This window comes from Rhipicephalus sanguineus, chromosome 11, assembly GCF_013339695.2.
Source record: "Rhipicephalus sanguineus isolate Rsan-2018 chromosome 11, BIME_Rsan_1.4, whole genome shotgun sequence".
In the NCBI taxonomy this organism is placed as follows: domain Eukaryota; kingdom Metazoa; phylum Arthropoda; class Arachnida; order Ixodida; family Ixodidae; genus Rhipicephalus; species Rhipicephalus sanguineus.
Genome location: NC_051186.1, coordinates 15227865 through 15241263, shown reverse-complemented (window position 1 = coordinate 15241263; position 13399 = coordinate 15227865). Strand labels below are relative to the sequence as shown.

General features: G+C 47.9%; 1 protein-coding gene across 1 annotated transcript in view; it reads right to left on the bottom strand.

Annotated features, from left to right (window-relative positions):
• The window catches only part of LOC119374881 (ATP-binding cassette sub-family C member 3), a 65542-nt gene that overhangs the window by 45272 nt on the left and 6871 nt on the right, over positions 1-13399 (bottom strand). Inside the window, exons 2-4 of the mRNA XM_049411071.1 lie at positions 6154-6300; positions 3799-3892; positions 1580-1791 (exon numbers count right to left, since the gene is read on the bottom strand). Of these exons, the coding sequence (XP_049267028.1) occupies positions 1580-1791; positions 3799-3892; positions 6154-6300 (453 nt within the window). The remainder of the gene's footprint in view (positions 1-1579; positions 1792-3798; positions 3893-6153; positions 6301-13399) is intronic.

The following is a 13399-nucleotide window of genomic DNA, read 5'->3' as shown; positions in this document are numbered from 1 at the left end:
GCGAGACCATGTCACGTGACTAGTGTTACGTGATTTCGGCGGGAACATGTCAAGTGACTAGTGTTATGTGATTTTAAGTCACGTAGCTATTGTTAAGTGATTTCGGTGGGAAAATGTCACGTGACTAGCGGTACGTGATTGCATGCCACATGACTAGTGCAAGGCAATTTTGGCAGGAACAAGTCACGTGACTAGTTTTGCTCGATTTTACGTCGCGTTCCTTTCCTCTTTCTTTTTTAGATGTGAAAGCATCTTATGCTCGGGGCAGTGCCCGTTCGGCGGAGTCCGCACCCATATGCGCATGCGCCAACTCTCCCCCTCTTCTCGCGTGAGCGCAAGGTGAGGGGGAGAGTTGGCTGCGAAAGCGTGCGTTCGCTGTGTTTCCGTCATTCTATGTCTGTGGAACGGTGTGCGAAACGCCATGAACAACGTCAACGTCGGCGCTAGTTGCAGCGGCAGCGCCACCGCCGCGGATCAGAGGAAGGCTCGGGAAGCCGAACGTAAACGTCAGCGTCGGCAAGCGGTAATTCAAACGCCTCGACAACCACCGTCTCATAAGTGACATAAGAGAAACGTAAACTCGATGTGCACCCCCCGCGATGCTTTCGCATTCCACCATGGTTGCCCGTAGGGGAAGATGATGTGTAATTTTTTATTCTTTCTCTCTCTTTTTCTATTTCACACTTCCTCTTTCTTTCTATCTCTTTCTCTCTCTCTCTATTTCTCTGTTTCTCTTTCTTTCTCTTCCCATTCCCGTCCTCTTCTCTTTCCCTTCTTTTTCTCTCTCTATTTCAATTTCTTGCTTCCTCTTTCTTTTTATCTCTTTCTCTACATTTCTTTCTATCCCGTTCTTTCTTTCTCTGTCTTTTTTTCTATTTCTGTCTTGATCTCTGTTTTTTTAATCTTTTGACCCTTTTTTGTCTTGATCTTTTTGTTCTGTCTTGAACTCTCCTTTAAGAGCGGCGTATGCGTTCTGGGAGCGAAGTAGAATATGAAGAAGATGACGAAGAAAGCGCGCGCCGTCATGGTGGTAACCGGTTTTGCGAACGCTGTACGAAGATAAGCCGAGCATAAACTGCTCCGCTGGTAAAAATAAGCGCGCTGTACTTCTGGCCCACACAAACTGAGGTGGAAGAGCTATGAGGAGCATACGTTAAATTCCAAAAGGTCTTCCGGTACCTTTCGCCGAATTTCTGTCACCGTTTGTGCCGTGTACTACATAAAATCGCTGGGCAACCACTTTCATAGAGTGGAACATTTTTTTGTGCAATGTGGAATCCATCTCAGTGGCGTAGCCAGAGGGGGAGGGGGCACACCGAACCCCGCCCCCCCCCCCCCCCGAAATTTTTTTGCTATGGCATACACAGCACAAAATGACACTCGACCACATCTGCCTGCCCTGCCCCACTTCACATCGTGGAGGTGCCCCCCCCCCCTTCGAAAAACAATTCCGCATTCGCCCCTGATCCATCCGAACAGTCGTTACAGGTGGTGACATTTGTTAGGTTAGTCGGGTACAACATTGCCCACCAAACTCTGGAAGCTCCACGCACGCGCCAACTGGTACCTGCGCACTCACCATGACCCTGCAGCGACCGCTTATTTGTTGCACGTCGCCTTGAAGTGCGCTCAACAGGGTTGATTTCCCGCTTCCAACAGAGCCCACAATGCCAACCAGGGAACCAGGCTCAACTTTCAGGCTCACGTCACGTAACGCAGCTTCCACACTTGTTCCAATGGATGCTTCCTCATTGCTCCACGTGAATGAGCAATCGTCGAGGCAGATGGAGCCTAGGGAGAGATTACAATGTCTCTATTTTATTCAGTGCTATGACCGGCCCAGCACCAGCAGCGTAGGGTAATAAGCGAGAAACGTTTGCACGTTAGCCATTCCCGGTTGACGTATTGCTGTGGAAATTATAAAGTGCCTAAAAATATGTTGTACGCGAAAAGTAAAATACACGACAAGGTTACACAGAGAAATTATACTGCCAGCAATTCGTGAATTATATTTACTGGCAACTGCAAATCAAACATTCAGTCACAAATTTAAGAAAAATCCGCGCTGCCCAATGCAGCTGTTGCTCGTCACAGCTTCATATCCACAACCTGCATCCTACTTAAGATGCAGACTGCGGTTGAAGCGATTTTATGTTCACCACGGAAACATTTTTAACCAGAAAGTGCTTTATGCCGAGGTCTACCAAGAATTCACTAACGCCATTTCCGTCACGGAAGTGACGTCGGTAAAATGCACATGAGCAAATGACAAAGAAAAACCAGAAGATAAAGGTTCCGTGATTAGGATAGGACCTGGTAGTCGAACCCACGACCCCTCGGTCCGCGACGTCAGCTGTCTGGCATTCTACCCACTGCGCTACCGACGCACGTGCGCGAGGCTTCACAAATGCGCCTTATATATTTCACACCTTCTGACAGTGAACTTGGTTGGTGAGGGCGGCGTCGCCGTCTGGGAGCGGTGAAGTAGTGCATCAGGACATAAACCAACGCATTATTGTAGGAAACTCCACGTTCGGTGCAATACTCCAAATGCACCGATTTGCTTCGGTGACGACGCCATACATGCTTTGCATTTCGCGTCGTGTTAGCGTGTGCCACCTCGTCACCAGTGCAGTGTAGTTTCCACATGCACCAGTGGTGTCTCTGCACCGTCTACTGCTTCTAGTGCGATAGCACTGACTACTAAAACTGCTGCAAGAAGCGGTACTGAAAGGCAATGACGTCGACGGTCGAATGTCGCGCAGTAATTGCTTTGGTGCAAAGAGAGAAGCGCCAGCAAGAAACGAAACGCCTTCCCGCGATCACGGCTCAGGTGCCCAACTCTGCCTCTCGCGTTCGTGAAGCCGGGAACCCTTTTGCTGTCTCGTTTTCACCAACATATCAATAGGGCCAAGATATCACGAGTATCGGTGATGTAACAGTAGTAGCTCACTGAGATAAGTAGCTTGCTTTACAGTAGCTTTCCATAGCTGATTCGCGCAGTAAACATGCGCAATAATTACAAGAAAACTGAACTGCGTGTACGCTAAAGCTAGAGTTCCAGAAAGGAACACCACTGAAAGCCTGATACGGCCCAATGGTCGGAAAATACGGCGGCCTTCGCTGTCGAAGGCGTCAACACGAATGTCACCAAAAGTCTCGATCCGTGAAACAGCAAAATAATAGTCCCCAATGATGAGGAGTACATATTAAAATGAATACTTTGCGAACTTAAAGTCAATAAGGTGTTAATCAGGATAGAATAAAGTGAATCACGAAAGAATCAATTGAATTAAGTGGGAGTCAGAAATGAATAAGGCGACTTGCAGGCAAATCAATAGTGAAGCAAGTGACTTATGCTTGAATCATGAATGAACCAAGGAAAGAAGGGGAATCTTAGGCAACTTAAGCAACCTAATTCATTCTCATTAAGAATGAATTAGGTTACTTCAGCGTGAATCAACGCTTGCTGATATGAATTAAGAGGGAATGAAGGTACTGTAACATTGTTGACGCGTGAACTTCAGCGAAAGTCGAGCAACGTCAAGGGTAGAGCGGCAGGCGTCAAGCAGCCAAAATCCGGGCAAGCGCGAGCTTCCCGTGGCTACCATTGACACTGAGCCTTGCTCTCTCGTATGTTTCGTCGTCGTCCTCTCTTCACTGCAGCACATTAAAGTGAATCAGTATAATCAGAAGTGATTCACTCAAGTTAAGGGTGCCAGAAAGTGCAAAACACTTTTACCTTAGCGTTAGCTCAAGACACCCGGTGGCATTGTGAGCTCGTTCTCGGATACTTACCTGGAGGGAGCGCGTCGTCTTCCGAAGTACTGGTGTCCTCATTTCTTTCCGGTTCTGTGCATGCCTTCGAGATTCTCTTGAGCCCGAAAACTGCCTGCGAACCCAAAGAATAGTTCTCTCAACCACCAATACATGCAATAATGTAATTCGACACTATTATTTGCGACTCTTCAAAACCAAGTGCAAGACTGTCACAGCTTGTTTTACAACAGCACGCCGCACGTACGACACATTGGATTACACTTCACTGTCTTCTAGGGTATGCCTTATAGCATACTTTGTGAATTTTTTCTATATCTGCTGCTTTCGCACGTTTAATATTTGGAAAAACACGCTCAGCGTTCATGCATATCCCCGTCGTACGTGCGACAGCGCTGTCAGTTTTTTCGACGATTAAGATAGTTGTTTATGCAGGCTGTAGACATCTCGATCTGGCCGTTACAACGGCTGCAGGAATAAAATATTATTGCGCGCACATTTGGATTAGGTCTTAGATCGATGCGAGATCGGTGATTGCCTTTCTCTGCATGGTAAAAGTTACAATCAAATCTCTTGTACTGCGTAAGCTGTTGTGAGCTTACATCAATAGCCTCAATTCTGGGCCCATGGCAAAACAGCACCTGTGCGTTACGCGCAACGAAAGCGCTGCTGACTTTCTTGCGGGCCACAAACCTGACCGAAACTTTGTAAACAGTGTAGTCTATGTATGTACGTGTGGTTGTCAGTGCATATGTCATAATCATCACCCTGGAGCACCTGGAGTAGCATGTCAGGCGAATAGCCAGGCAGACATTTCCAGCTTTTGATTAAAACATTTCTCTCTCTCTCTCTCTCAATAGCCGTTTTTGGTGGCGATGCTGTCCGCCGCTGTCCGTCGCAGCTGTCGCTCATAAGGAGCAAAAATATGTCTGCCTGCAAACCCGGATACTTTCCGTGGGAGTTGGCTATCTCACCACTTAGCCATGCCGGCGCTTGCAAGCTGCTCTCGAAAAAAAATGCCCTTTTGCTGCGTCTCATTGCCGAGAAACCACATCGGCTGCTACACACTTCTGCACGTCCCGTTGTAGTCGGGTACTTTTAGACCAGTTGTCATTTCATCGTGAATAGCGTAATCATTCATTTTATATGTCGGAATGCTCAGTAGCTGCGGCAAGTTCCGATTACGTGTAAGTTTCCAAGCAAGAATGGACTGGGGGACCGCGACTGGAGATCGCAGATGTAGAATACGACAACACATGACCGGATAGGAAGGCTCCCATAAATTAAATTCTACCGGTTTTTCTGTGCTTCTAACGTATGCCTGACGTCTAAAGCCACACTGCTGTGAGGTAGGATTGCGTGCTTTATGGACGATGGCGCACGGGCGCAGCCATGTTTTGTTCACGTGTCTCTTGGCCCAGCGAAGTGGCCTTGGTCGACCACGCATGCTGGTTGCAGCACGGAGTAAGCAAGTCACATGCTTGCGCACCAAAACGTACTTCTTCATGTAATCGGTGAAAAGTTCGGTAGGTTCACGCATTTGCATTTGTTTGGTACGTACTACGCCAAAGCGATCCGTCATATATGTTCATTCTACTTCGAATTTATGTCGTACGCCATGAAGTGTTGTATTACAAACCGCCAGTAACTGTGGTTACAAATCAACATGACAGCACCCATGCAGGCGCGACCACCCGCTTCGATCCGAACTCGCGCTTGCTGTTTGTCCGGTGCGCTAAAAGCAATGAATAAATAGTGGAATCGCCTACAGCTTTGTGTCATCTCCCGCTGTGACAAAGCATCAGGTATGTCTTGGCTTTGTTATTAAGTTTATTCAGCCAGGCTTGCTAAGCCATGTCTCCGAAGATTTGATAGTAGATCTTGGAAATTGTGCAAAATAGTGACGAATACATTGCTCTCGAAGCATCAGGATGCAAATACAAAGCAAATGCAAGCATTCTTTTCGAGCTTGGGGGACACGACAACGACGTGATAAATTTGAAGCGGAAGGAACCCGCATCGACGGGTGCCGCCATGTTGTATTTCTTCCGGCGCTTCCGTCTGCTCATCGCAACGCGTGCACGCAAGCGCTATAGAGACGCCGAACAGACGACACGGCGCGGGTGAAAACACATTGAGCAGCGCTGCCGGTGGCGCCATCCGATTTTAACACCACAAACCGGCTGCACAAAATCGTCTATATAACTCACGAGCACAGGACGACCGAAGAGAGATAGCGCGGTTAGAGTGTACCAGAACCTTCTAGTACACTCTAGTGCGGTTTATAAAAGGAAACGACATATTTTATTTACCTCTCAGCTTCAGGTCATGTGACCAATATATTGCTCATTAGAACACTAGCCATAGAAGACTTACCAGCACAATGAGTCTTAGCATGGAAACGACGTTGCTGCAAGCTGGATCCAGAAGGGACAGGGTGTAGATGCAGCTGAACGAGAGGGATGCAGTCAATTCCTTTCCGGGATTAAACAGTGCCCATGTTCCGAACAGAATGATGGCCAGCTGCGTGCAATTTAACGGACAAACATATATTGTGGCGCTCATGTGCATACCTGCTTAATCAATGCTGTGAGCCATCCATTTTACGTGCAAATAACGCATAATGGCGCCCCTTTCTTGATATTCTTGTTGTCATACAAAAGTCAGTATTAGCACACTGCGTTTACAGTAGAGCTTCAGCGGCCTGTTTATTTCAGCGTGGACTGCATACCTTTAACCACGGCTGTCTTGTTTATACAAGCAATCAACGCAAAGCTTGCTTCTATAGCAGAGATTTCATGATAGCAGAGATTTCAGATTCCTTGTCGGACAATTCAACTGACACAAGCTTTTGAGTTTGTGTCAGTTGAGTTGTCCGACGAGGGAAGCGGAAACCTGTTTGCTCCATCAGACCAGGGGCGTAGCCAGAAATTTTTTTCGGGGGGGGGGGGTTCAACCATACTTTATGTATGTTCGTGCGTGCGTTTGTATGTGTGCGTGCCTATATACGCAAGCAAAATTGAAAAAATTCGGGGGGGGGGGGGGGTTTGAACCCCAACCCCCCCCCCCCCCCCCCCCCCCCCCCCCCCCCCCCCCCCCTTGGCTACGCCCCTGCATCAGACACAAAAACGCGTACGTCTCGTGCACAAGAGGCGTTGTTTACAGCATTCCTCTTTCATGTGGAAGGCATTACATAGGCCAGACTGGCAGATGCCTCAACGTTCGCTTGCTCGAGCACAACAACAAAATCAGGAACACTGCCATTGACGGACACCTTGCCGCCCATTGTAAGAAGTGTGACGCGAAGCCACAGTGCCCTCCACTGTTCAATCAGACAGTTGTTCTGTATCGGCACCGTGACATAACGACCAGAGAAATCGTAGAGGCGTCAGAGATAGCCAAGGCACGTAACAGATGTGTCAGTATTCCGTCTGTCCTTTTATCTGTGAAAGAGCATGAATTCTTGGCATAGACACGTGTCTATCACCTTCTTTCATTTCATTATTGCAGCTTCAAAGGGTGCTTATATATGCTCTGCTTCTGCAATAAAAACCTTTGTTGATAGTAAGCGCTTGTCCTGGTCACATCCTTGTCCCGTGTTCTTTGTTGCGCTATGGTTGCTGATGAACGATGAATGACCAACACGCCCAAACGTTCTCCCTTCTGAAGTGGGTCTCCCGCGGCCTGTTTCTTCTCTATTTGCCTGCTATATTATTATGGTGCGGGCTGAGGCTTTATTCTTTTCATACCTCACAATAAAGAATGTTTCTTCTCTATGTGACTGCCATCAGAGCAGCTCACTGTGTTTCTCGGCTTTGTCTTATTGCTTGCAGCCAGAAGTCCCGCCTTTCGCTGTTCTTTTTCTTCGGTACTCGGCCACATATCACTTCGGCTCACACTGCATTAAGGAATGCGATTACAATGACCCAGTCCGCGATTGCTTTTACGGAAGATTCCGCGATTTCAAAGCGGTCGGTCAGGAAATACATACTGCAATGATACCGGCGATAAGCTAAATCCACCAGGCACGTTTTCTCGGCACACAATGGCAGCTGCGTCCCTACCGCGTTTGGGTAAAACCAAGAATCTTCAAAACGTGCTGCAAATGCATCGAGCGTGCCGCACCCGCGAAACGCGGTAGAGTCTCCTTAATACTAAGTCAAGATATTTGTTGACATTGGCTCAGTAGCTTGGTGCCTGATTCTTTCTTTGTCTCACAAGCCTAAACGCGAGCCTTGCTACGACATCGTCGTACTCATCATCCTCGCTGTCTGAATCGACCATCTCCATTGCTAATTCAACTACCGCGGGAAGGGAGTCTATCGCTGATTCAAAGCACGGTTAGCGTAGCACGGTGTTCAAAGGTGACGTAATAGCAGCAGCGCACGACTTTCACGAACGTTAGAACTCGCCGGGCGACAATTGACAGTAGCAGAAGGCTTCCACAACATCTGCACTCTTGCATTCGTTTCAGTGAGGGCGCTAGTGGGAACACTCCCTGCGTGACTACTGCACCCTGACGGCACCAACATGAACCAGTACAGGTAGTGCAGGGTGAATCGAACGGACCTATATACACTGCCGTTCGCTCACTTTAGATGAACTACAGTAGAGACACTCAGTTAAATCGCTGTAGATGCGAACTTACCACAGAACTGGTGGAGACCAAAAGTGAGTCCAACAGGCCGTCCGTGACATTGAGGCGGAACATATGTTGGACTTCTGGACGCCTCAGCTTCGTCAAGGAATCGGCGAACGTTTCCTCCCAGGCGTAGAACTTCACCAGTCGTACTGAGGACAATATATCCGTGACCTTCTTTAGTCGAGCGTCACGGCATTTTATTACACGTCCCTGAAAGCAAGTTAAGGCATGCAGTTTACAATTTATTGACCAAAACAGGCAATTGCCTCCGGCTGTTGCAAACGCCTTTTCACTGGGAACTTGGTGGTGATATAGAGGTTTATAGTTGAGGCTAGAAAATTCTGTGCAAGTGAAGCCCCTGATTATGAAGGCGCTTAGTTCAAAATTTATACTTCCCACTGGCCAGTCCGTTTCGCTACACGTATATCAGATATATCAAGAGCGTTCGCTCTTGACTATTCCAGCAAACTATCTTTCTGATCGTTTCTTATCTTAAAATATCTTTCTTGAAATATCTTCCTTATCGTTATCGGTCTTACCACTCTAGGAAAACACCTTATAAAGTTCAGTGCCTTGCGAAACAGAGACACATGCAATATTACATTGCACCTTATGCGATGCCTAATATAAATGTTCATCAGAGAAAGCAACTCGGAAAGCCAGCTGTGCGTCGCTCGTGGGAGGGAACTTGTCGCGTTTTATTCGGTGCAAGCAGGGAAAATGCACATCAACTGGGCGTTTGTTCTGGATTTTGTTTTGTACACAAAAACTAAATGCCCCAACTTATATATACGCACAATCAGACCACACTGAGAGCGCAAAAATGTGGCGTGCCCGAAAGATATCTCTGTCAGCGTGGTCGCCAAGGAGCGGCGTGGACTATCTATGAAGAAAAGCGATCAGGTGAGAGTGATTTACCAATTGGCGGCGCGGCGGCGCAGATAACATTGTTGTGGTACTTTCTAGGTCTCAGCGACCTTAACTTTTCTAAAGGCGTTGCGCCATCTAGCGGCGCGCACTTTGTCCCCTCTTCGAGATTGCGCGGCCTCTGAGATTGCACCAGTGGCAGGCCTGCGCGTGCTGATGTTCGTAATTGATCACTTACTTCTCGCTAGTTTTAGTGAGGCCGAGCTTTCATCAGGCTGATGTGCCTGAAGACCTCGTTGATACGGGATCGACTACGCATAGCATCGCATAAAGTTTCGCGCTGTTCTTTATTGACCGAGCAGGTTAGATACTACCTAGATGGATAGGTATACGCAAATTTGCTAAGAATGTTAACCACATTATGAGCTTTCACTTCTGCAGGTCAGATATATTGAAGTGCTATGACACACTGTGCTATCCTGTTTTTAAAGGGGCCCTGCAACACCTTTCTTAGTTATATTGGAATAGTCTCATTATTGACGTATGACTCTACACGTGTCATATGCCGCAAAATTTTTTCGAATCCGTCAAGTCTAAGTGGTGTTACCAAATTATAGAGATCACGTTCCGCAGCTTTCTCCCTCAACTCAACGCTGCGAGCGCGCGGAAAGCTAGGCAGCGAGTCGAGGGAGGCAGCGCAGAGGAGCGAGGCTCCGCCCAAGAGCGCCGGCGGAGTTTTTTTCTTCATTTTTTCTCTCTGACGTCTGGGCGCAACCACGTGGTCTGTGCCGCCACTTCCGGTCGGCTTGCGTCGTTCTCGTCGAGCGGAGCCGATAACGCGCGTGCTTGAAAACTGCGCGTCGGTTTGGTAATGTTGGGTGTGCACCTCGAACGCCGTAGTGTTTTCATCGCTCTGCCAACCATGGAAGCAAACCTGCGCGCTCGTTTGGAACGAATGACAGCTGAGATCGGTTTCGGCCCATACTCCGATACACCGCCTCGTAAGACGGCACTGGCAGACGACCCCGAAGCGCCGCCATTACCGGACGCCAGCATTGTTATCGGAGACACGCTGCGCCCGTGCCTCGGTCGGTCGTGAGAACGTGCCGACGATGCAGTTCTCAGCTGACGAGGCAACACGCGAACGGCTGCCACTCTCAACGGCAACCGGCGATGGTCAAAAGCACAGAAATAATCACGTTTTCGGCACTGCGCATGGCGAAGAAAACGGAACTACGCAACTACGAGCAGACGAGCTGTCGGTGAGACCGGAAGTGCTAATATTAATGTTTGTTCGGTGTTTTTAACGCGATAACAGAATATAAACATACATATTATCTACTTATTGAACTCAAAATTAACAACGAAAGTAATAATGAGGGTGTTATCCTGATTATAACATCAGCCAATGGTGGAACTGCCGACAATCGCGTCATATTTTGCGGACTAATACATCATTTGTCGAGAGAAGAGGGAGCGATTTTCAGCTGACTTTGAGAATTTATTGTAAATTCCAGGCCGTGCGCATCGCTGTAATATTTGGCTCGCGTGTTCTCGGGAGCCTCGACTACCGATCGGCAGCGCTTTTTGAGCATGCTCGAAAAGTGTTGCAGGGCCCCTTTAACATATATTGCTTGGCGCCATCGACAGCATTAAAATGAGCTTAGCAAGAAGTAGTCATAGAGGTACAAAGACTCTCACCCACAATTCTCGCTGAAGTTTCATGGCAGGAATGAGTAACAGTAAAACGAATATCTGCCAGGTGACGCCGCAGAGTACGGGAATCGTGCCTAGTCGAACCCAAAGGACATAGTACATGACAGGCGTGAAGAGGAGTGAAAAGCCGATCCTCGTGACCACAGTGAAAGTCGTTGTTATCACACCGCAGTCGACTCCGATGATGGAGACCAGATACCCCGCTGGATACCGGGACAGGGTGGCCGGACTCATGCGTGTCATCTGTGAAAAAAAAAAAAAGAAAAACGACTCGCAACGACGTAGGTTCAGAAGATGACAAGTAGGCAACAACTGGGCACCACAGGCTCTTGCTGCTATTTAGACAGCTAAATGGCTAAGTAGGAACTACCCACAGGTCAGTGTGGTGGGACACGTGTAGCAGGCACATGTGGCATTTTAATTTGCTTAGACGCCACGCAGCGTGTAGGCAAATAACTGTCTCGAAGGCTCTCTTGGTATCAGAGCCAGACAATTGCTCAGTGTATGACATCTTGCCGTTAGTAAGGACAACACACACAAGAAAGACACGAGCACGACAACGTGAACGGAACCCTCACAAAACTGCGCAGTTTTGTGAGGGTGCTGTGTCCTATCTGAAGCGCAACAGTTAACGGTGAAGAACTTTGGCCTTTATGGCTATAGTTCTTTCCCACGTAATGAATAGGGAGAGCGTTCCTATTTATGCATATGACAGTTTATTGACTCGTACCGATTACATTTCGTCTGACGTTTTGCCGTTTCGAAGTGGAAGCACCGGTCAAAGAGATGAGAATTCATGGACACGGGCTCTCGCTGTAGCAGACGTTTCGACAAGCGGACTTGTCTTCTTCGTGGTTGCAACCTTGTCGCAGCCTCGAAGAAGACAAATTCGCTAGTCAAAACGTCGGCTCCAGCTACACCCTGTGTTCACGCCCTCTCATCTGTTCAAGTTTCAATTTCCCGTTGAGCTTCTGCCCTTTTTGAATTAACACTAGTTAGTTAAACAAGCGCAATCAATTTGATAACAGAGCCCTTTGACGAACATCGTTCCGTGTTACTTCAGATTAAGTGCTTCGATAGAACACATCTGGGCTTTGAGCGGAGAAGCCGTGAATGAAACCGCTTCCTTGCTGTCATCGTGTTTTATGGTCGATGCTTCCACGTTCAAGTCTGCCGCAGTTGATCGCCTATTCTTACCATCGCGTATATAAACTATCAGTTTCCGTGTTACTCGCCCGCGTTCCCACCTGAATAAATCGTGAGAATGGTAATAAACCTTGATAATAATAAAATCAAGCAATTGGCTGAGATTCAACAAGGAGCCATTTGCTAATGAGGTAACTTTACGAAACACCCCACACGCGTGAAATTTTTGTAGCTGTCACTCGACAGTCTTATAAAGCAAGGAAAGAGCGCGAACAACACACTGGTAGTTGCGTATCATGCATCATGTCCAGTTTAGATGAGTATACTGCGGAAAGGAAAGGCTGTTGAAGGTGATGCCAGCAAAGGAGAAGGAGATACGTTCGGCGACCACGCTGGCTGTTAACAAACGCTTCTGATCTGGAAATTACTCCATAATTGAGACGAATGCATATCCATGTTTGCTGTAGAGTCGATCACAACCGCCTGCCTCTGTCCCGCAAATTTCTAGGCTCGAAGTGGTTCGATGTTTTATACACGTCCCAACAGTTCTTCCACTTACCACAAAAAATTGCTTCCAATGCGAGGACACAAGATGATTCCTTATGCTCAAGGTCCTTGGGGGTCATATACCTTCTAAATCAGTGGCCGGATCAACAATTTACAAATATTAACAGAATGTGACTTAGGCTGCCCTAAAACCGCTGAAAAATGAAATCAGCGACTTTACTTCAATGGCCGATGCAGAAACGGCACCGTAACTGGCATGAATTGCGCAGTGCAATGACAAAAAATCACTTTCGCCCGACAGGCGAAGCGCCGATTGAAATAGTAGTCCATTAGGCACCTGCGCGACGACAGCTATACAGTGTTATCGGACCTATATATTTAAGGACGCATTCCCACACTAACCAAAGAGCATGGTCCCATGCACGCCCAGGCAAACGCGAACACAGACACATATCACTCCAAGAATATTCACACTCGCTGGGAGAGCCGTGGCGCCTGGCTCAGCGTTTGTAAACGCGGCTGAGTACCTGCAAGACAGGGCACGGGCCGCCTTCCCCGGCCGTGGCTGCGCGGCGGACGGCTGTACTGCTCCCAGCCGGATTGAATAGAGAGGACGGACGCTTCACTTGCGCTTCCCCTTCTGCTGCGCTTGCTTGCGTCACACTCCGCAGCGTCGCAAGCACTTCTAACTAATGTTTTGCTATGAATGCCTCAATATTGGCTGTCGCAATAAAATAACGCGAA